The 23864-nt window shown below is 62.2% G+C and overlaps 1 protein-coding gene across 7 annotated transcripts in view; it reads right to left on the bottom strand.

Moving 5' to 3' along the window:
* DNMT3A (DNA methyltransferase 3 alpha) overlaps nt 1-12211 on the bottom strand; it is a 44496-nt gene extending 32285 nt beyond the window's left edge. For 4 of the 7 annotated variants that reach the window (XM_054061659.1, XM_054061665.1, XM_054061664.1 and 1 more), the window contains exons 1-2: nt 12062-12211; nt 2165-2362 (exon numbers count right to left, since the gene is read on the bottom strand). In XM_054061659.1, coding sequence (XP_053917634.1) covers nt 2165-2233 — 69 coding nt within the window. In that variant the 5' untranslated portion in view covers nt 2234-2362; nt 12062-12211. Of the gene's footprint in view, nt 1-2164; nt 2363-7057; nt 7360-11663; nt 11706-11968 lie in introns of those variants that run through there. The other 3 variants (XM_054061661.1, XM_054061662.1, XM_054061660.1) reach the window with 3 other exon arrangements.
* Between the last annotated feature and the right edge of the window lie 11653 nt (nt 12212-23864).

Below are 23864 nucleotides of genomic sequence, written 5' to 3'. Positions count from 1 at the left end.
TGGGAGAGGGTGCATGCAAGGACCCCCCTTGGCATGGGAGCTGCAGCCTTGCTGGGTCCATGCTGACGGCTGCCACCATTGGTGAGATCCATGGCTTGGGGTTCAGCTTTGTTCTCCTGACCCCACAGAACCTGGCAGCAGTGGTGACCTCCACACATGGCTGGTGATGGGGTCACACCAGGACAGCACCCAGCGTGCTCACTGCCAGCCCACATGTGTAAAAAGGCACTCCAGGCACTGGCACCAGCAGGTCCTTCTTTCCAGGACGTACCGGGCTGTGCCACAGGCACCTGGTTCCCCCATGGCTCCTCCCAGCAACACCATGCCCCACTATCCACGCTGGCTCTGTCAGAACCGCACTGAGAACTGAGGTGAGCAGCCACATCCATGCCCCACACGCTGCCCGGCCACCTGGCTGACGCTCCTGGTGCCGGATGAGCCATGCGAGCAGGCTCGGCTGCCCACACCTGCTCCAGCATCACCTGCCATGGTGGAATGTGCTGGATCGACCCCTGGTTCGCTCACAACTAGCCATGCCAAGAATGCTGCCAGCAATTCCCAACCCCATCTCCAGCAGCCGGAAGTGACAGCCAGACAATGGGGAACATGGGTGTGGGGATTCACTAGCTCTGAGCTGGTGATGGAGGCACCGCGTGGTGGAGACAGCCTGGAGGAACTCGGATGACCCTGACCCAGCGCTGCCCGGCACTGGGACTGCATCCAGCTGGCAACCCGCCCCAGGACCCATGCCTTGACCAGGGCAGGGCCCAGGATGCTGCTCCTCACCAAGGGGACAGCGATACCTTTGGCAACACCAGGAGCAGCCATACCACCCTGGTGTGTCCTGGAGTGGACAGTTCCCCAGAGGGGTCACCAGGAGGGATTCCCAGGAGGGTTCCCAGGAAGAGTTTCCAGGATGGGTCACCAGGAGGGGTTCCCAGGAGGGATCATTAGAAGCGGTCACCAGGAGAGTTCCCAGGAGGGTTTCCAGGATGGGTCTCCAGGAGGAGTCACCAGGAGGGGTCACCATGAGGGGTCTCCAGGAGGGATCATCAGGAGGGGTCACCTCTCTATCCACATGCCATATTCCTCTTCCAACACTCCACAGCCCAGCACAGGCACCCACCCCCAGCCTCATCACCACTCCCAGAGCCAGGGCAGTCCCCAGCCTCAGAGATTCACCCACCCCTCTGCTCTCCAGCCTTGCCGCTGCCGGGTGTGACAGCAGGTCACCCGTCCCCTCCCCGTGCTCCCGCACCGCCAGGAATAGCTCAATCCGTGCTAATCCTGCTCCATGCTCTGCAGCGAGGGGGAAGCAGGATGGCATGCAGCCCCCACACTCCTTGATCCTGCACGATCGCTGCCAGCGATGGCTGGGAGTGAGTGGGACTCCCACAGTGAGTGGGACTCCCAGAATGAGCTGGATCCCAGAGAAAGTGGGACCCCTGGAGCGAGCCGGACACCTGGAGTAAGTGGAGCCTTGGAGTGAGCCAGATCTTGGAGTGAGTGGGACCCCCAGAGTGAGGAGGATCCCCAGAGTCAGCCAGATCCTGGATTGAGACGGATTCCTGGAGCAAGTGGTACCCCAGAGTGAGCTAGACTCTTGGAGCGAGCTGGACACCTGGAGCAAGCCAGAACCCTGGAGCGAGCCAGACCCTGGAGTGAGCTGGACCCCTGGAGCAAGCCGGACCCCGGAGTGAGCCGGACCCCTGGAACAAGCCAGACCACTGGAGCAAGCCAGACCCCTAGAGCAAGCCAGACCCCCAGAGCGAGCCACAACACTGGAGTGAGCGAGGCTCCTGGAGTGAGCCGGACCTCTGGAGTGAGCCAGACCTCTGGAGTGAGCCAGACCCTGGAGTGAGCCGGATCCCCACATTGAGCCAGACTCTGGAGCAAGCCAGACTCCCAGAGTGAGCTGGACCCCTAGAGCAAGTGGGATCCCCAGAGAGAGCCTGACCCCTGGAGTGAGCCAGGTGCCTGGAGCGAGCATGGACCCCTGGAGCAAGCCAGACCCTGGAGTGAGCCAGACCACCAGAGCAAGCTGGACACCCAAAGCCCACTGCCATCCCTGCCCCGGCACCACCAGCACAAAGTCCAGCGACGGTGATGGCCATGGCACAATGGGGATGGCCATGGTTTGATGGCGATGGCCGCAGGACCCTACCTTGTGCGTGTCGAGTGCCTCGCGGTCCAGAGCCGGGCTGCTGGTGTCAAGGGTCCCACTGGACGGCATGGTAGGGAGCGAGGGTGGGCGCCTGTGACCGTTGCCTCTTCAGCACCAAAGCAGCCGCCACGCTCCGGTCTCTGCGCTGAGGAGGGGGTCCCAGAGCCCCTGCGTCCTGCTGCCTGCCTGGAGCCTTCCCTGGGGGATACAGAGGGCTGGAGTGAGGGGAGAGCTCTGGTCCCACCGCCCCTCGCACCACGCCCCAGCACCCAGCAATTATTAACGTGCCCCAACCTTGACTCTGGTGGGCTGGGCCCACGTCCCCGGCATCACTCGCGGTGGGCGGCTGAGCCCCAGCACTGGCTGCAGGGCGTAGGGTGTGCAAAGCATGGTGTGGGGTGCACAGTGCACGCCATGGGGTACACGATGCATGGTACGGGGCGCACAGTGCATGATGTTGGGTGCATGATGCATGGTGTGGTGCGCACGATGCATGGGGCACCGTGAAGTGCGCCATGCATGGTGTGGGGTGCACGGTATGGGGTGAGCCATGCATGGAGCAGGGTGTGGGCTGCACAGCACTGGCTGCAGCCGCACGGGGTGCACGATGCATGGTGTGGGGTGCACAGTGCATGATGTTGAGTGCATGACGCATGGTGTGGTGTGCACGATATATGGGGCACCGTGAAGTGCGCCATGCATGGTGTGGGGTGCATGGTGTGGGGTGAGCCATGCATGGAACAGGGTGTGGGCTGCATGGCACTGGCTGCAGCAGCACGGGGTGCACGATGCATGGTGCGGGGCGTGTGGTGCCCATCGTGGGGTGCCCTGCGCATAGCATGGGCACAGGGTGCACCGCACAGGGTGTGTGGTGCACATTGTGGGGTGCACGGTGTGGGGCGCGCAGTGCAGGGTGCACAGCACAGGGCAGATGGTGCAGAGTGCATGGGGCAGAATATGAGGTGCACTCTGCAGGGTGCACAGTGCGGAGCGTGGGTTGCAGGGTGTGAGCTAAGTTCTGTACGGTGCAGGTTGTTTTCTGTGGGGTAGAAGTTGCGGGGTATATTCTGTAAGGTGCTGGGTGTGGGGTGCACAGTGCAGTGTTCAGGGTACATTCTGTGGGGTGCTGGTGCAAGGAGCTGGAAGAAGGGTGCATTCTGCAGGGTGCTGGGTGTGGGGTGCTGGGTCCAGGGTGTATTCTGTGTGGTGCAGGGTGCAGGATACATTTTGTGGGGTGCAAGGTACATTCTTTAAGATGCAGGGTGCAGAGTGCCTTCTGTGGGGTGCAGGGGAAAGGTGCAGGGCGCATTCTGCAGGGTGCAGGATGCAGGGTTTGGGGTGCTGGGTATAGGGTGTGGGGTGCAAGCATGGGATACAGGGTGTATTTTGCAGGGTACAGGGCACATTCTGTGGGGTGCTGGGTCCAGAGTGTGGGGTACATTCTGTGGGGTGCAAGGTGAAAGGTGGAGGGTTTGGAGGGCAGAGTGCAGAGTGCATTCTGCAGAGTGTGGGTGCATGGGGTGGGGTGCAGGGTTTGGAGTGCAGGGTTTGGGGTTCAGCAGCCCCATAGCACAGCCCCACATCTCTTGCTATGGCTGTAGGGTTTGGGGTGCAGGGTTTGGGATGCAGGTTTGGGGTGCAATGAGGTTCTCGGTGAAGTAGGGTTTGGCAGCCCCACACCTGTTGCTATGGCTGCAATTTTTGGGATGCAGGGTTTGGGGTGCAGTGGGGGTTTGGGGTGAAGTGGGGTTTGGAGTGTGGAATTTGGGGTGCAGGGTGCAGGGTGCAGTGAGGTTCAGGGTACAGTCAGGTTCAGTATTCTCACACCTGTTGCTATGGCTGCAGGGGGTAGGGTGCAGTAGGGTGCAGGTTTGAGACGCAGTGTATTTTGGGGTGCAGTGGGGTTCGGCATCCCTGCATCTTTTGCTACAGCTGCAGGCATTAGGGTGCAGTGGGCTTTGGGGTGCAGTGGGCTTTGGGGTGCAGTGGAGTTTGGCATCCCCACACCTTTTGCTACAGCTGCAGGCATTGGGGTGCAATGGGGTTTGGGGTCCAGCAGCCCCATGGAGCACCTCTGTACCTGTTGCCATGGCTGCAGGGTTTGGGGTTTGGGGTGCAGTGGGGTTTGGGGTTCAGCAGCTCCACCTGTTGCCACGGACGCAGGATTTGGGGTTAGGGGCAGGTCTGGGGTTCAGCAGCCTCCACCTCCTGCCACGGCTACAGGGTTTGGGGTTCAGGGTTTGAGGTGCAGAGTTTGGGGTGCAGCAGCCCCCACCTGTTGCCATGGCTGAAGGATGTGGGGTGCAGGTGTGGGGTGCAGTGGGGTTCAGCAGCCCCACCTGTTGCCATGGCTGCAGGGTTTGGGGTGCAGGTGTGGGGTGCAGTGGGGTCTGGCAGCCCCCCCCGTTGCCATGGCGCAGCCGCCGTGCCCGCTGTCTGTCGCTCTGGCTCCAAGCGAGCCGTTTCTAGAGCTTTCCAGCCGCAGCCCGGCCGCGGGCGGGGGGCAGGGGGGCTGCGGGGGGCACACAGGACTGGGGCTCCGGGCTCGGAGGGTTGGGGGGGAGTCTGTCTGGGACGGCATCACACGCAGTGCTGGCTGGGATGCGGGATGCATGGTGGGGGGAACGGGATGGGAGTGGGGGGTGCAGGGGAGTGCGGGTACAGGATGGGAGTGGGGGCACAGGATGGGGTGTAGAGATGCAAGGAAGTGGGGGGCACAGGATGGGAGTTGGGAGTGGGATGGAGTGGAGGGGAGTGGGGGGCACAGGATGGGAGTGGAGGGTGCAGGGGAGCGGAGGGCAGAGGATGGGAACGTGGAGTGGGATGAGTGTGCGGGGTTGCAGAGGAGTGGGGGACACAGGATCGGGAGTAGGGGGTGGGATGGGGGGTGGGGGCTGCAGGGGAGCAGGGGGCACAGGATGGGAGTGGGGGGTGCAGGATGTGGGCTGGGGTGCTGAGTGCAGGATGCAGAACAGGACGTGGAGGTGTAGGATATGGGGGTGTGGGATGTGGGGGATGGGACGGGTTGCAGGGGGTGAGGTAGAGTGTGGGGCACAGGGTGGGGGTGCTGGGTGCAGGCTGGGAGCTGGGGATGCGGAGTGCGGGATAGAGGGGTGGGATGGGGCACAGGCTGGGAGTGGGGTGCAGGATGTGTGCTGGGGTGCTGGGTGCAGGGTAGGGGTGCTGGGTGCAGGCTGGGGGTGCAGGGCGCAGAACAAGACCAGGGGATGCAGGATAGCGGGGGGTGGGATAGAGGGTGCTGAGTGTAGGCTGGGAGTGTGGGGTGCAGACTGGACGTGTGGGGTGCTGAGTGCAGGATGTGGGCTGGGGGTGCAGGATAGGGGTGTGGGGTGCAGGGTAGGGGTGCTGGGTACAGGCTGGAGGTGTGGGATGCAGGATGCAGAACGGGACCTGGGGGTGCGGGATAGGTGGGTGGAGGATAGGGGGGTGGGATGGGGATGGAGGATGTAGGACGGGGGTGTGGGGTGCAAGTGCAGGATGTGGGCTAGGGGTGCTGGGTGCAGAACAGGACCCAGAGGCACAGGATAGGGGTGTGGGATGCGGGATAGGGGTGCAGGATACAGGATGGGGATATGTCGTGGAGGCTGGGGGTGGGGGGTGCAGGTGCAGGATGAGGGCTGGGGGGGCTGGGTGCAGGCTGGAGGTGTGGGTGGGGTGCAGAATGTGGAATGGGACCTGGGGGTGCAGGATAAGTGGAGTGGAACAGGGGTATGTGACAGGGTTGCAGGACACAGGATGGAGATATGGGGTGCAGACTGGGGGTGCTGCGTGCAGGATGCAGAACAGGACCTGGAGGAGCAGGCTGGGGGTGCTGGGCGTAGGAGTGGGATGTGGGGCGCAGGCTGAGTGTGGGGGATGGAGGAGGTGGGCTGGAGGTGCTGGGTGCAGGGCAAGGGTGTGGGGTGCAGGATGGGACCTGGGGATGCAGGATAGGGGGGTGCTGGGTGTAGGAGGGGGACGTATGGTGCAGGCTGGGGGTGCTGGCTGCTCCCCAGTCCTGTGCCACCGGTGGGAGCCTGGGAAGGGCTTTCCCTTCCCTCTCCTCCCCCAGCTCGGGGAGCCCCAGGAGGACCCCCGTCCCCACCCCCCAGCCCTCTGCCACGCACTGCCTGCCCGCGCCACTTCCCCGTGGATCCCCTTCACCCTGGCACGTTTGGCCCCACGATGGCACCCTGGGCACCACGGTGCCACTTGGTGAAGAGCCAGGGGCCAGCACCCAGCACCCCTGCCCCTGAGGGCCAGCTCCGGGCACCCATCTCGCACCTGATGCCACCAGCACCACGGCATGCTCGGCACAGCCAGCACAGCGTTTGGCACAGCACGGAGTGGCACCTCGGGGTGCTACTCAAGGGCTCCCTGCAAGCCCCCAGCCTCACTCCCACCGCACTGTGCCGCACAAAGCCCCGGCAGCACTCTGGCACCGGCACCCTGGCCCAACAGCACTGGGGCTGCTGGCATCTACGGCATCCCAGCACCAGCACCCTTGCCCAATGGCACTGGGGTGCTGGCATCCCCGGCAACCCCAGCACATCCCGCACTCCTAAAAACCAGCTCGACCACCCCAGGGTCCCTCTGGCAGCCCTGCACACGGGCAAGACCCCCAACATCCCCGGTGCCCACTGGGGGCTGCCAAAGGGCAAGCTTGTGGGTTTTGATTCCCTTCCAGCAAAGATGGGCTCCAAACGCGCTAAAAATAGTTGGGCGGTGTAGAAACCCCGCGGCAGCCCCAGCCGAGCCGAACAAAGCCGGGGAGCAGCCAGTCAGAGGCACCACTTGCCTCCTGCTCCGCCAACCCCATTGCCAGCTCCAGGGGGTGAGCGTGTGGGTATGGCCACAGCTCCCAGCATCATTCCCGCTGCGCCGCGCTCTTACCCAACCAAGGATGGGATGGCACCACACTAGGCCACTGGGACCCTTCTCCGGCAACACCGGAGCATCCCCCTCGCCGATGCGGTGGCTTGGCGACAGGGATAGACCCTCGTCCAGCGAAGCGTGGTGATGGATTCACCGTGTTCCCTCTCGCTTCCCAATTTAAGGGCTCGGGTTGACCTTATGGCTGACGGTGAAGCGGGGGGGAACTCGGCATTCCCAACCCCGCACCGTGCCGCTCCCGCACGGCAGGGCCCCGGCGAGTCACGCTCGCCGCACAGCAGAGGCGGTGCAAAGTAGGTTACCTGCGATGGATGGATGAGACACGTTCAGGGGAAGGGAAAAAAATAACAACCCAAATCCGCCTTTTTTTCATATTTAAAGACCTCGCCGGTGCTGTGCCACAGCCGGACAAACCCAACCGGCCATTTTAGGTGACGGCAAACAGGGTCCCCATGCCACCTTCACTGCAGTCTCCCCCCTCCTACTGTCCTAACGTGACCCCACCTGCGTGGTGACACCCACCGGGTTTGGCTGGGGTCCCTCGTGCGTCCCCACCGCCTTCAGCATTGGGAACGCACGAGGGACCCTGTCCAAACGCCTCTCCCGTGACGAGTGCCGCAGCGTATTATTATTGTTGTTGTCACTTTGAGTCACTGCCACCACCGTGCTCCTCCTCCTCCTCCTCCTTCCTAGTGCTGGGGGATGAAGTTCAGGATTGACTCAGAGGGGCTGGGAGCTGCGGCCGTGAGTCACTCCCCCCACCCCTGACTCATGGTGGGGGGCTGCCCCCACCCCATAATCCCCCTTCTGCGGCGTGGGTGCTGCTGCAGGGGCAATTGGGGACAGGGTGGGTGTCCCCACTCCACCTCAGGACCCCCTGCGATCGCCTCTGATGCAGTTGTGCCAAAACCACCGTGGCCAGCAAAGCATCAATTTAGTCCCCCTGGGATTAGAACCTAGGAGGAAATACTTAGGGGGGCACCTGCAGGACAGAGAAGTGGCCGATTGCTGGCCACACATGTGGCAGCTCCTGTGGGAACTGCTGGAGAGGGTGCATCCTGCAGGGGTTTTGGGGGGATGAGGTGACAGGGAGTGCTGGGCCAAAATAGAACCAGGGGTTTTGGGGGGACCCTGGGAGGGCTGACGGCACTGAAGAAGCCCCATGCTGCGTGCAGGGAGTGATGCACCACACTGCATCCCAGGATCAACGCATCGCACTGCACCCCAGGGATTAATGCACTGCACCTCAGGATCAACGCACTGCATCCCAGGATCAATGCACTACACCCTGGGATCAACTCGCCACACTGCATCCTGGGATCAACACACTGCACCCCAGTATCAACACACTGCATTCCACTCCAGGAAGCACCGCACCACACCACACTGCACCCCAGAATCGATGCACTGCCCTGCACCCCAGGGATTAATGCACTGCACAGCGCTGTGCCCCACACAGCGATGCGTTGCACGACACTGCACCCTCGGATCAATGCATAGCCCTGTGCTGCAATCCCAGGGAGCAGTGCACTGCACCATGCTGCATCCCAGGGAGCGATGCGTTGCACGACACTGCACCCTGGGATCAATGCCCTGCACTGCACCCCAAGGAGCAAGGCACTGCACAGTGCTGCGCCCAGGGAGCGATGCAATGCCCTGTACTGCACTCTGGGGAGCGTTGTACTGCACATTGCTGCACCCTGAGAAGAAATGCACTGCACCTCACTGCACCCAGGGAGCGATGCGATGCACTGCACTGCACCCTGAGGAGTGATGCTCAGCTGCAGCAGAGCTCCCAGAGCTCTGGGAACACTCCACCACGGAAAGCCGAGGAGCTCAACACACTCAGCTAATCCAGGGAAAAGACAGGCCGGGAGATGCTGCGATTATGGTGAGCAAGTGGCTTTGCGGGCAGAGCCGCCGGCACCACGGAACAGCTCCAGCTGGCAGGGAATGGGAGCCAGGGCAATCCAAATCTGCAAGCAGGTATGGGCTTTGAACTGGGAAGGGTGGTTAACCGCCGCAGCAGGCCCAACCGGCAGCAGCACGTTCCCGCACGTGCCGAGCCCTGCGGCGGGAATGTGGTGGGGAAGCGGGATGGTGGCTCCAGGCCTTGTTTGCTGCGTTGGGTGAGCTGCCCCGGCACAGACCCGCGAGTCCCTGCCCTGCACCGCAGCGGCGGCACCGGTGGGAGTTTGGATGGCATTGAAACTCCAAACCAACCCACAGCCTCAAGGGCGAACAGGTCCTGGAGAGCAGACGACAGCTCCGACTCCACCAAACACCAGCAGCTCCTCCCATGGAGCCACCGGGCATGTGTGCACCTGGCACACGCGTGTCCCGGGCACACGCACACGCGTGCTGGCAGTTACCCGGCAAGCCCACACACTTTCCCTCTGGCTGCGGCAGGGTGCTGCACGCTCGCTGCTGGCCCAGCCTGCCCGGGACAGGCAGCAGCGCAGGCAGAGCCCATGGGAAGGCAGCAGGCAGGGACGCACAGATGTGCAGTCCTAAAAATACCCCTAGGAAAACCACCACCACCTGAAGGGCCCCACGCACGGCAGCACCGGCGGCGAAGTGGAGGCGAAGCATTGGCGGATTTGAGGCACAGAGGTCGCCCATGCTCAGCGATCACGGATGCAGGAGGGGAACGGCTGGGCTGCAGCTCCGGTGCAGGCAGCAGCATCCTGCCTTTCCTCGAGAGGCGGTGGGCGCTGCGTGTCACGGAAAGAGGCTCCCGCTAGGAAGTTTCGAGCTGACTCAGCAGGCAAGGCCCATGCAGGCGCGGGAGCTGCCGGGAGCGGCCGCCGGGTACGACAACATCCACTCGCCTCCGGCTTCGAGGGATTTGGCGGGAAGCTGGCATGGGTCTCCCCATCCAGATCCCTCGGACAAGGGGCGCAGAAGTGGGCAGGATGCGGGCGCCCGCCATGGCAGCAGGCTCCTGCCACCACACTCTCGGTGCAGCAATGCAAGCACCGAACGCCAATCCTGTGGTGACACCACCGACGTCACACAAAGGGAAGAAATAAAGAAAGAGGAACTGAGCAAAGAGGAAAATTTCATTTGCCCACAGGTTCACACACACGGGCACCCGAAAACGAGGGGGGAGAGGAAAAAGAGAGGGAGGCAAAGGGGGAGGCAAGCGGGGCGGCCTAGGAACAAGGCTAGGGGCCAGGGAACTGTGGAGCCAGGGAGCAGCGGGCAAGGAGCAGGCAAGGAGCAGGCAGGGAGTGGGAAGGAGTGGGAAGGAGGCAGCAATGGGCAGGGAACAGGATGCAGTGGGCAGGAAGCAGGCAGAAAGCAGCAGAGGGCAGGGAGTAGGTAGGGAGCAGGGAGCAGTGGGCAAGGATAGACAGGGAGCAGGCAGAGAGTGGGAAGCAGCAGGCAGGAGGCAGCATTGGGCAGGGAGCAGGTAGGGAGTGCAAAGCAGTGTACAGGGAGCAGCAGGCAGAGAACAGGCAGGGAGCAGTGGACAGGAAGCAGGAGCAGGTAGGGAGCTGCGATGGAGCAGGCAGAAGGCAGTAGTAGGCAGTGGGAAGTAGCAGGCAGGATAGCAGGGGGCAGGCAGGGAGTGAGAAGCAGCAGGTGGGAGGCAGCAGTGGGCAGAAGCAGTTAGGGAGCAGGCAGGAGGCAGCAGGAAGGGAGTGGGGAGCAGGTAGGAGGGTGCACGCAGGGGGCAGCAGGCCTGGAGCAGGCAGGGAGTGGGAAGCAGCGGGCAGAACGCAGGTAGGAGTCAAGAAGCAGGCAGGAGGCTGCAGGCAGGAGGCAGCAGCAGGCCGGGAGTAGGCAGGGAGCAGGCAGGGAGCAGGCAGGGAGCGGGAAGCAGCAGACAGGCAGGGAGCTGCGGGCAGGAGGCAAGGAGCAGCAGCCAGTGGACAGGGAGCCGCGGGCAGGGAGTGAGCAGGAGGCAGTGGAAAGGGAGCAGTGGCCGGGAAACAGGCAGAGCGCAGTGGAAAGAGAGCAGTGTCAGCGGGTAGGGGGCTGCGGGCAGGAGCAGTGGGAGCAGGCAGGAGACAGAAAGCAGCGGACAGGGAGCAACAGGAGCAGGCAGGGGGCTGCGGGCAGGAGGCAGCGGGAGCGGGCAGGGAGCAGGCAGGGCTCGGCAGGCAGGGAGGAGCGGGCAGGGCTCAGCACCCATCGTCACGGAGCCCCCGTCAGGCTCCCCAGCAGCTCCCGGTTTCCTGCCCCCCCCGCCCACCGCGGAGCCCCCGGTCCCGGCGGCCCCGGTGCTGCCCTTCACGCGCCCGGCGCGGCGCTCAAGGACACGGCGCTGCCATCGCCCCCTGCGCGGGGCCGGCGGAGCGGCGGGGGGGCCCGGCCCGGCGGGAGGCGGCCCGGGCGCTGCCATGTTTTCCTGCTCGGCCCCGCCGCGGCGGCCCCGGCCGGGAACGGGGGGGAACGGGGACGGGGCAGCGCGGGACGAGCGGGGCCGAGCGGAGCCGAACCCGCCCGAATGCGGAGCCGAGCGCAGCCGAACGGAACCGAACGCCGAGCCGAGCGGGGCCGAACCCACCCGAGCGGTGCCGAGCCCAGCCGAGTCGAGCCGAAGGAAGCCGAAGGCAGTCGAACCGAACCCTGCCGAAGGCAGCCGAACCGAACCTACCCGACGGGTGCCGAACCCAGCCGCGGGCAGCCGAACCCGGCCAAGCGGTGCCGAACTCACCCGAGCGGAGCCGAAGCCGGCCGAAGAGAGCCGAACCCCCCCGAGCGGTGCCGAACCCCCCCGAGCGGTGCCGAACCCGGCCGAAAGGAGCCGAACCCACCCGAGCGGTGCCGAACCCACCCGAGCGGAGCCGAACCCACCCGAACGGAGCCGAACCCACCCGAGCAGAGCCGAACCTGGCCGAAAGGAGCCGAACCCACACGAGCGGTGCCGAACCCCCCCGAAAGGAGCCGAACCGAACGCACCCGAGCGGTGCCGAGCCCGGCTGGGGGTCCCGGCGGGGGTGCCGGCGGTGCCGTTCCCGGTCCCGGGGCGCACCCGAGCCGCGGCGGCGTTACCTGGGCCGTGGGGGCCCGGCAGCCGAGCCGAGCCGTGCGGAGCCGCCGCTGCGCTGCCCAGGCCGCCTCCTCCTCCCGCAGCGCCGCCGCCTCCACTGCAGCACCGGCCGCCGCCGCGCGGTCCTAGCGCCGCCCGCCCGGCCCGGGGGGGCTGCGACACGCGGGGGCGGCCGGGGCTGGCACGCCGAGCCGTGACAAGATGTTCCGTGCTGTGCCAAACCGTGCCTGGCCGAGCCAGACTGTGCTGGACCAAGCCGTGCCGTGCCGTGCCAAGCCAGACTGTGCTGGACAAACTCGTACCATGCCAAGCCAAACTGTTCAGTGCTGTGCCAAACCGTGCCGTGCCGAACCACGCTGTACTAGACCAAGCTGTGCCATGCCAAGCCATGCTGTGCCAAGCCAGACCCTGTGGCACCGACCCATACCATGCCAAGCCAAGCTGTTTCATACTGTGCCAAACTGTGCCATGCCAAGCAAGACTGTGGTGGACCAAACTATGCTGTGCCAAGCCAAGCCGTGCCATGCCAAACTGTTCCATTCTGTGCCAAACCATGCCATGCTAAACCAGACTGTGCTGGACCAAGCCGTACCATGCCAAGGTGTTCCACGCCATGCCAAGCTGTTCCGTGCTGTGCCAAACTGTGCTGTGCCAAGCTAGACTATGCTGGACCAAACCATGCTGTGCCGTGCCAAGGTGTTCCATGCTGTGCCAAGCCAGACCATGCTGTGCCAAGGTGTTCTATGCTGTGCCAAGCCATGCTGTGCCAAGCCAGACCATGCTGGACCAAGCCATGCCATGCCAAGCCATGCCATGCTGCGCCAAGCTGTTCCATGCCATGCCAAACCATGCCGTGACAAGCCAGACTGTGCTGGACCAAGCCAAGCTGTGCCTTGCCATGCCAAGGTGTTCTGTGCCATGTCAAGCTGCATCGTCGCAAGCCTGACCGTGCTAGACCAAGCTGTACCATGCCAAGCTCTTCCATTATGCGCCAAGCAATTCCATGCCATGCCAATCTGTACCATGATGTGCCAAGCAAGACTGTGACAGACCAATCAGTGCAGTGCCAAGCAAAACTGCACTGGACCGTGCCGTGCCCAACTGTTCTGTAACATGCCAAGCCATTCCATGCCATGCCAAGCCAGAGGATGCAGTGCCAAACCATGCAGTGCATTGCCAAACCATGCCACGCCACGCCATGCCAAGCCAGACCAGCGGAGCCATACTGGACTAAGCCAAGAGTAGTCAAAGACTGGGCAGTGCCAAGCCAAGCTGGGCTGGCCTGGGCCAAGCTGAGCCCAACCAGGCTGGGTGATGCTGTGCCAAGCCATGCTGTGCCAAGCCAGATCGTTTCAGACCAAGCCAAGCTGGGCTGGATCATGCCATGCCAACTTGAGCCGAGCTGAACCAGGCTGGGCCAGACGACACCTGGGCAGGTCCATGCAGTGCCAGCCCATGCCAAGCAGTGCCAGGCCATACTGTGCTGAGCCAAGCAGTGCCACACCCAGCAGAGGAGCACCAGGTCATACCGAACTGTGCCATGCAGTGCCACACTGTACAGGGCTGGGCAAAACCAAGCCGTGCCATGCAATACCATGCTACAAAGAACGCTGTCAAGCCAAGCAGTTTCATGCGGGATGAGGCGGTGCAGTGCCAAGCCAAGCAGGGACACGCAGTGCTATGCCACACGGCACAGTGTGGTGTTGAGCCGTGCCAGGCAGGGCTAAGCCACGTTGAGCTGTGCAGAACAAAATCTTGTAGTGTGACACCGTGCGGTGCTGGGTTGGGCTGTGCTGAGCTGTGCCATGTGGTGTCTATCTGTGCTGAGCTGTGCTGTCATGCCGAACTGTGCCGTGCCAAGGTGTGCTGTGCCGAGCTGTGCCCAAGGTTGGGAGCCATGTGGAGCTGTGCCGGGCGGTGCCATGCAGCACTGAGTGGAGATGTGCAGTGCTAAGTCACGCACCGCTGTGCCGAGCCAACTGCGTGCCGCAGTGCCGAGCTGAGCCATGCCATGTGAGCTGTGCCATGCAGGGCTGTGGGACCTGCTCTGCTCTGCGGTTTGCGCTGGGCAGCCTGCAGTGCTCAGCCATGGAGACCACCCGGCAGTGATCCATGGTGGTGCTCCATGGCAGGGACACTCACTGCACTTGTGGTTTCCCTCCCAGAGCTGTACCCACACCCCTCTGCCGGCTCCCTTGCCCCATCCCTCCTCCTCATGCTCTTTCTAAACGTGTCCCCCCGCCCCCCAGAAGACACCACCGGGCACAGCCAGGATCCCTTTGGGAGCTTCTGCTTGCTGGGCATCCGTGCTCCATGCCCTGGCACCACATACTGGGAGGGCTGGAGAGAGACCCCCCCCCCCCATTCTCTCCCAGCCGGAGCCTGCCAGAGGGATGCCGGGGGCTGGAGCATCCTTGGGGCAGCATCCCCTGCCAGGCATTTGGTGGCAACACCTTGAGACTCTCAAAGCCTGATGATGGGCATGGCTGCACGGTGAAGGCTTGGAGAGCAGCCGATGGATCAAAGGACTGAGGTGTTGAGGGGCATTGCTTAGGGATTGATAGGAATGGTTGGACTCGATGATCCAGTGGGTCCTTTCCAACCTGGTGATTCTATGATTCTATGACTCGGCGATTCAGTCTCGGGATCTGTAAGCACACGTGAGGTTTCCCATGGGCTGATTCAAGTTCCTGCGGCACAGGCAGTGCTGTGGGTGCTGGGAAGGAACTGGAAAGCTGGGCACTGCCAGGACCGGCACGTTGGCAGCAGTTGTGGAGGGGAGATATCTCTGCTCTGTGCTGGTGGGGAAATTTAGAGCTTAGACCTGGGCTAGGAGAAGCACCAGGGACCCTAGAAGAGGCTTGGGGAAGAGGCAGGGTTCTGGGGGGCTCTGGGAAGCTGGGAGGAGGTTGCTGGGTCCCTCCAGCCACGGTGGGTACCCAGGGATGCTCACACTGCCGCACCCGAGTGCGTGCTGGGCACAGGCTGCATCACCAAAGACAGTGCTGGATCCGTCTGCAGAGCAAAACTGGCACCGGTGACCTTGCAGGGGCATTCTGTCCCAGGGAGCATCCCAGCACCACCCGGGTGGGTGCTTGGGATCCCAAACTGGCATCCCAGCCCCTGGCATGGACACTGAGGGGCCCAGCAGCTCCCAGCCATGCTGCTGCAGCCCCGTCCTGCCCTGGCCATGCTGTGCCCCCACATAGGGCTGCAGCGGTGAGAGGAACCTTCCCAGCCAGGGCCCCCAGCTCAGTGCTGGAAGGCACCTAGCGCACATGGGGGCACTGTAAAATCAGACATTAATTAATAGTAATAATTAAGGTTGCATTCCCCTGACTTAATAGGGCAGCCTCCTCTGCTGCTGCAAGGGAAGGCTGCTCCCTCCCTCCTTCCTGCTCCCAAGGGTCTCTCCCAGGAGCGTGTGCGGGTGTTCCAGGCTGGAAAGGTGCTCAGCAGCACAGAGCTGTGGCAAAGGCTGCCAGGCTACCTGTTCCCGCTGGTACCTCCTGATGCTCCACTAGGAACAGCAGAGGTGGTGTCCACTCTGTGCTGGTGCCCTGACACGTGTTTGAGCCAGCATCGGGATGCTCGCTGTGCCGGGATGGACCCCACCGAAACACACAGGCTGGCTGGCAGCGGCACTGGCTGCCGATGGCCATATCCACGATGGTGCAGCCCCAGCAGTGCCTTAGGCATTGCTCTGCGGAGCTGCCAGGCTTGGGTGCAGTGAGCAGCTGCGTGTCATTGCTCGAGCACCTGGGAGAGGGGATCTGCCCAGCTCCCCGTTGTGCCAGGTTCCGGTGGTGTGTGGGATCCCCAGGGCGGCATCAGCACCCAGCTTGGGTTTGCCGCATGTGTTCTCCTGCTCCTGACTCTGGCATAGCCTGCCACGCTGCAGGAATTGTTTTCCATATCCCAAAGCCCCAGCCTAATAGCAGCGCTGCCAGGCACACACCCGCCTTCGCACCCTGGCACTGCCATGCTGCCTCGTGCTGGGGTGCTGCCGGTGACTGTGCCTGTGGCACAGGCTGGCACCCAGCCCAGCAGCAGCCTGGGCACGCATCACTCCCGTGCAGTGGTGCTGCCTGTGCAGCGGTGCCTGCAGCACGGAGCATGGGCAACTCAGCTGCAGAGCCCTGCGGCAGCACCGGTGCGGATTGTCATCACAGAGGGGACAACTGTGAGCAGGAATGGCTCCATGTGGTACATCTACATGGAGGTAGAGCTTGAGACTGGAGCACCTCCTGTACGAGGACAGGCTGAGAGAGTTGGGGTTGTTCAGCCTGGAGAAGAGAAGGCTGCAGGGAGACCTTAGAGCAACCTCCAGTGCTGAAAGGGGCTCCAGGAGAGCTGGGGAGGGGCTCTTGATCAGGGAGTGCAGGGATGGGATGAGGGGCTGCAAGAGGGGAGATTGAAGTGAGATCTCAGGGAGAAATGTTTTCCTGCAAGGGTGGTGAGGCCCTGGCCCAGGTTGCCCAGAGAAGTGGTGGCTGCCCCATCCCTGGGGGTGTTCAATGCCAGGCTGGATGGGGCTTGGAGCAACCTGATCCCTTGCGAGGTGTCCCTGCCCATGGCAGGGGGTTGGAACTGGATGGGCTTTAAGGTTCCTTCCAACCTAAATGATTTCATGATTCTATATAGGTGGATCTGCCTGCAGGTATAGCTGCACAGGAGAGTATCTGCATATGGATATGGCTCCATGTGGGAATATCTGCCTGTAGGTACAGCTGGAGATATCTACTGGGTATGGCTGGCGTTGGTTCATGGCAGCACCCAGATAGGGATGTCCTTGTGTTGCAGACGAACCCCTGAGCAGTGCCACTCCCTGGGGAGCAGCCGTGGGGACCAGGTGATGGCTGCAGCAGAGCTGGGATGGGAAGCATCACAGCACATGGCACCGGCTACACCACAGCACCACTGGCTTTCCCGTGCTTGCTGCCCAGGCAGGACCATCCCACCAGCACTGCATCAGAGGAGCTTCCTTGAACTGATCCACCAGCAACAGTCTCAGTGTTGCATTTTTCACTTGATTCCTTAGAGCACTGCACTCCTGTGCCTGGCTCTGGTTCCTTGAATCCATTGCTGTGCTGGGCTGGATGCTGAGCCCGGCCGTTCCGCTGGAGCAGAGGGCACAGGGCTGCTCATGCCAGTGTTAATTATTGCTAGAAACTGGCCTGAGCCGCAGTGCTGGATGGGGCAGAGGGAAGGGATAGATGGGCACAGTTCTCCCTCCAGACCATTATCCCTGTTTTCCCTGTTGTTCCCATCCCAGACGGCTTGATGGGAGTGGTGGTGCTGGCAGCTCCCTGGGCATCTGGGCTGCAGGTGCTGAGTTGCTGTCTGTCCAGACGGCCGGCTGTCTGTCCGGGGGTGGGATGCTTCTCATCACGGCGCTTCCTGCACCTCCTCTCACCCGTCAGCTCCCCCTTCCCTGTGTCTTCTCCTGCTGACAGTGTTTGGGATGGAAAACATCCCCCTCCAACACCAGGACGTTTTGGTTTCCCCGTCCGCTTTGAACCACACCAAGGAGGAGAAGTCGATGCCAGGAGCATCTGCTGGGCCTGCATCCGCTTCCCATCAACTGGGGCAGGGCATAGGGTGGGAGTGGGGAAGAGTTGGAATGCTGGCTCCTGGAGTTGCCCCACTGCATAGTCCTCAGTGCTCCCAGTGTTTGTCTCCTATGATTTCCACATTGCTTCTGGCGTTATCTCCATCTTGTCTCCACTGCTCCCAGTGTTATCTATCACAGAATCACAGAATGGTTTGGGGTGGAAGGGACCTCAAAGCCCATCCAGTTCCAATCCCCTGCCATGGGCAGGGACACCTCCCACTGGATCAGGTTGATCCAAGTCCCATCCAGCCTGGCCTGAACACCTCCAGGGATGGGGCAGCCACCACTTCTCTGGGCAACCTGGGCCAGGGCCTCACCACCCTCACAGGAAAACATTTATTCCTAAAATCTCATCTCAATCTCCCCTCTTCCAGCTGAAAACCCTTCCCCCTATCCCTGCACTCCCTGATCAAGAATCCCTCCCCAGCTTTCCTGGAGCCCCTTTCAGTACTGGGAGGCTGTTCTAAGGTCTCCCCAGAGCCTTCTCTTCTCCAGGCTCAACAACCCCAGCTCTCTGCCTGTCCTCATACAGGAGGTGCTCCAGCCCTCAGGTCATCTGTACAGCCTTTTCTGAACTCGCTCCAACAGATCCATGTCCTTCCTGTGCTGAGGAATCCAGAACTGGACACAGGGCTCCAGGTGGGATCTCACCAGAGCAGAGGGGCAGAATCCTCTCCCTGGCCCTGCTGGTCCCCCTGCTTTGGATGCAGCCCAGGGCAGGATTTGGCTTTCTGATCTGCGAGTTCCCATTGTTGGCTCATGTTGAGTTCCTCATCCCCCAGCACCCCAAGCCCTTTTCCTCAGGGCTGCTCCAAATCCATTCTCTTCCCAGCCTATTATCCCCCACATTATCTCTGTTCCACCATAGCTCATGGTGTTGTGTTCCATGCTATCCCCATTGCTCCTGCTGTTTTCCCTCCTGTTGTCGCCACTGCTCCCAGTGCCACTCCACACAGTGTCCTTATCCTGCCTGGAATGATCCCTATAGCTCATGGTGGTGTGTTCTATTGCTCCTGCCATCGTCCCCCCCTGCTCCCAGTGTTGCTCCTCACGCTTGTCGTGCCCCCATGCTTGACTCCACCTCAGCGATGCCACTGCACTGTCCCGGCACCATGTGCTGGTGTCACATGCCGATGCTCCTTTCCGGCAGGGCATTGCCAAGCTGGCTCCGGCACTGTGAGTCTGAACCAAGACTCACTTTTGGTGATGGGAAAGCTCCGTCCCCCCATGCTCCCACGCGTGCTGCCTCTCGTGGCAGGGCTGCCGGCGCTGCTGCCGCGCACATCCTGCTATGGGAGGAAACCACCGCCGGCTGCCGGGAAGGAGGAAACGGCATGGCAGCCATCGGCAGCTCCGGGGTGGGAAGTGGCATTTGTTGGTGGGAGAGGGAGGACAGATGCTGGCGATGGCTCAGGGCTGCTGCGTTAAATGTGGAGATGGAATAGCTGGGTGGAAAATTGATTGGGGAGGGCTGAAAACACAAGGAAAGGCCTCTGAGAAAGGGAATTTAAGCATACGAGGAACAAATCGAATCCCAGCAGAGTTGTGGGATCATCTCTGGGTAATGCTGCCGGCAGGGGAGCCGTGGCCAGTGAGCTGCTCTGCTCCAGCGAGGGGCTGGCGGTGGGCTCCACAGAAGAAGAGCATGATGATGGCCATGGGTTGTCCATCTTCCCATGCCAAGTCTTAGCATCTTGACGCTCCAACAGAGCCATCCTGCTCCATGCTCCTTGCCTCTGGGGGAGCTGGCATCCCCTCTGTGCTTTGCATCTCCAGAGGGGTTTGCAAGCCCCAAAGCCCCTTCCAATTCCCAAGCTGTGCCCCTTGCTGTGCTAAAAAATCCTTGTGTTCCTTGGAGCCACTCGGCCACTACCATTTGGCATTTCTTGCCATCTCACCATTTCCCCAGCGTAGTCCCCACTGCCCCTCTCCACGAGGCTCCTCCACCGGCATCTTCCTTCCGCTAATAGGTGCAATTATCCCCAGCTTAAATCTCTGCCTGACAGGGAGGTCAAGGTGGCTGGAGAGGGCAGTGGCTCCCAGCATGATGTTCCCGATCGGCTGTAAATCTCCCAGCCCATGGACGATGCAGCACCAGGGAGCAGCCGGGCCCTGAGCCACTGCCTGCTGGGCTGAGCACGGCTGGAATTGCTCACCAGGTTCATCCTCCACTCCAGACGTGTTCCTGCCCTGCACAGGGCACTGGCTGCCCGTAGAATCATGGAATCATTAAGGCTGGGAAAGCCCCCTGAGCTCACCCAGTCCAACTGGATGGGATGTCAGCCCAACCCCACTGTGCCAACCAAACCATGTCCCCAGGTGCCATGGCCACATTGGTTTTGAACCCCTCCAGGGATGGGGACTCCACCACTGCCCTGGGCAGCCTCTGCCAGGGCTTCACCACTCTGTCAGTGAAGGAATTGTTCCAAATATCCAATCTAAACGTCCCCTGGCACAACTTGAAGCCATTTCTTGGGAGAAGAGACCAGCACCCACTTCACTCCAGCCTCCTTTCCAGGAGCTGCAGAGAGCGATGAGGTCTCCCCTCAGCCTCCTCTTCTCCACACTAAACAGCCCCAGGTCCTCAGCTGCTCCCAGAACCCCTGCACTCCAGACCCTTCCCCAGCTCTGTTCCCCCTCTCCGGACGTGCTCCAGCCCCTCAAAGTCTCTCTTGGAGTGAGAGGCCCAAAACTGAACCCAGGATTTGAGGTGTGGCCTCCTCAGTGCTGAATGCAGGGGGACGATCCCTTCCCTGCTCCTGCTGGCCACCCCATGGCTGATCCAAGCCAGGATGCTGTTGATCCGCAGCCCCTGATGGAGGTGGGAGTCACCAGTTCCCAACAGCCACACAGCCCATCGCACTGCGACACAGATCCTGGTGACTGGTGCTGCTTTGGAAGGCAGCTCCCACTGGGATCTCCAGCGCAGGATTGGCTTAATTAATCTTGCTGAGAGGGCGGGCACCAAATTAAGCCGGTGACACATGGTCAGTCAGTTTGGGAGCAGCAGCTGATCGGGCACTGGCACGAGGGAGAACGTGTCACGTGCAGGGCAGCTGCGCAGCATGACGGGCCGGTGTGTGCTGGGCTGTGCTGGTGTGTGCTGGGCTGTGCTGGGCTGGTGTGATGCCACCATGGGCAGAGGGACCCCATGGGACACAGGCGTGATGCCACTATGTCCAGAGGGACTCTAAGGGATGCAAGTGTGATGCCAACATGGCCAGGGGGATTCCAAGGATGCTGGAAGGGGCTGTGGGAGCACTGGTGGCACTGGGAACACATGGAGGTGGTCTGTCCCCGCAGGACATGGTGTGTGTCACGTAGGGCTGCGTGTGTGCAGGGCAGGCGTGTGCCAGGCAGCTGGGCACACCCGTGAGCCACAGCCGGGTGCAGAGGGGACTGCGACCCCCAGGACCTGCGGGACAGGCACCACGCATGGTTCCTTGGCACCCGCGGCCACACCCTCCTTGTCCCACCCCCCGTGTGGTGTTTGCCCTATGATCACCCACCGATAAACACGCTGGGCGCTCCCCTTCCTCCCCATAAACTGTGGCTGGGGTGAGGTGGAGGGAATGCAGGGAGGGAGGAGGAGGACTTTGGCAGGGGTGGGAGGACATGGTCACCCCAATGGCTTGTAGGCGAGTGGAAGACACAATTCCCTCATCCCATGTCCCCTCGGCACCCACATCCACACACACAGAGCACCCTCATCCAGCTCCCAATCCTCCCCAGCACCCATGCACAGCACCCATATCCACACACAGCATCCACACCCAGGACCCACATCCACACACAGCAGCCACATCTCCTTGGCACAGCACCCACACCCACAGCCATGCACATCATCCAGACCCACACACCTCCCAGACCCACACACAGCACCCTCAGCCCCTCGGCACAGCACTCACATCCACGCACAGCATCCACACACAGCACCCACATCCATGCACAGTCCCTAGGCACGGAACCCAGGCACCACACGGCACCCACAGTCCCCTCGCAAAGGAGCACAGGGCACTGGGGATGCTCAGGGTGGTGCTGGGGCTGTGCCTGGGTGGGACCACGCGCCCTCCTGCCCGGTGCTGAGGCGGCTGCTGGGCGCAGTAGGGAGGCACCGGCAGCGGCTGGATGTCCCCAAGCGATGGCTGCAGGATGGGGCAACTACGGGGACACGGGGGGCGGACAGCACTGAGCAGGGTGTTCTGTGCGTGTGCTGTACACATGCATCTGCATGTTTGTTTACACGCATGCCTGTGCTTGTGCACACACACACACACATGCAGGCACACACAGCTGTGCCCGTGTAGATGCTCCTGCAGGCCCACGGGGGTGTGGGTGTGCGCACACGCGAGGGCACAGTGTGAATGTGCACCCACTTGAAAGCATGGGGGAACATGGATGGAGCCGTGGTGTGTGCACACGGGCACGGGTGCGCAGGCAGGCAGTAAGCACATGGTGCATGAGTGTGCACACACACGTGGATGCATGCAGCCGTGCAGGCAATGTGCAGGGCAGAATGTGCGGCGCGTGAGAGTGCACACACACGCACTCACAGGTGGGTGCAAGCGTGCAGGCAGCGTGTGGGGCAGCACGCAGACATAGCATGTGAGTGCACACACACACGAGTTGTGCAGCCATGCAGGCAGCACATGAGCAGCGTGCACACACACAGAGTACACGCACATGCGTGGGTGAGCAGGGGCTGACGCCGCCCTTGTGCCACGTCCTTGGCTTCAGCTCCTGGTGCCCACGGGCAGCGCGGTGCAGGCAGGGCTCAGCCAGGCAGCGAGGGGTCCCTGGGTAGGGGTCTCCTGGCACTGAGGCTGGTCCCCACAAGCAGGAGGTGATGGGCTGGGAGTGTGGGAGCTGTCTGGTGATGGACACAATGATGGGGGACTGCGGGTGTGGGCTGTGGGTGCCCAGGAGGGCAGGCAGCGACAGGGTGCTGCTTGGGTGGGACTGGTCCTGGACCTGCAGGGGCACATGCTTGTCTAGGGGATGTGGAAACATAGAATCGTAGAATAGTTTGTGTTGGAAGGGACCTTAAAGTCCGTCCAGTTCCAATCCCCCTGCCATGGGCAGGGACACCTCCAACTAAATCAGGCTGCCCAAGGGCCCATACAACCTGGCCTTGGAACACCTTCAGGGTTGGGCAGCAGAGGTACCTTGGGAATGCGGGATGGGGAGCAGAGCCCAGCAGCACAAGTAACACCCATGCCACCCCCTCTCCCACAAAAGCCATTTCTCCATGGCAGGCGGTTGATGCCACAACCTGGCATGGTCCAGGGAGGTCACGGCCACGGCCGGGCAGGACCAGTGCCAGGGACGATTCCTGAATTGAGGACAGGCAGAGCCCGGTTGTGTGCCGGTGCGGCAGAGCTGGGCATGCAGTGGGGCTCAGCCCATGCCCTGTGCAGCCACGGTGGGCTCTCTGGGGGTTTCCCACTCCTGCTCTAGTCTGGCTGTGGGCTGAGAGGAGCACGAAGCCACCCCAGCCTCAGCAGCCATCGCAACCCCCAACTCTGGAAAGAGTTCGGTTCTTTCCCACCAAGGCACCTAATCCCTACCACAAACGGGCAGCGCCGTGCCAAATCGGGGCCGGGAAGCAGAGGGGATTCATCTGCATCCATGAAGCCGTGGATTCCTGGGGCTTAGGTTTCTTCTCTGCTAGCGGAGTCTGGACGCGGCCGGTGGTTTTGCAGGGATGGTGGGAACGGGGGGATCCCTCGGGATTGGATGCAGGAGGGGCTGGGTGTGGGCACGATGCTTTGCTGCTGGGTCCAGCAGTGGGAGCTGGACATGCCTGTCTGGTTTTCATCCCTGCATTAGGAAGGGACGGAGGCTCTAGCACAGATGCTCCCACCTCAGTGCCTGCCCACCCTCCAAGCCCTGACTATTTCAGCCGCTGCCAGATGTGCAGGGTTTGCAGCGAGGGAAACATCTGGCAGGGCGGGAGCAGCCGATGGCACCACGGCTCCGAACACAGGCGGCTCTGTCTGCTCCCAGCAACCTGCAGCCGTGACCAATGCGGGAAATCTGCTGCTCCGACCACGGCAAAGCACTGGCAGCTGCGCTCCCGCTGCTTGGGAGCAGTCGGTTCCTATTAAACACCATTTTTGTTCTGCGTTTTCATGAACATTGCTGCCTTTTTTTGACACACCAGAGGCACAAGAGACCCCGTAGGGACGAGA

Source organism: Cuculus canorus, chromosome 3 (genome assembly GCF_017976375.1).
Source record: "Cuculus canorus isolate bCucCan1 chromosome 3, bCucCan1.pri, whole genome shotgun sequence".
NCBI lineage: Eukaryota > Metazoa > Chordata > Aves > Cuculiformes > Cuculidae > Cuculus > Cuculus canorus.
The sequence above is the reverse complement of the archived record's forward strand: the minus strand, read 5'-3'. Positions and strand labels throughout refer to the sequence as shown.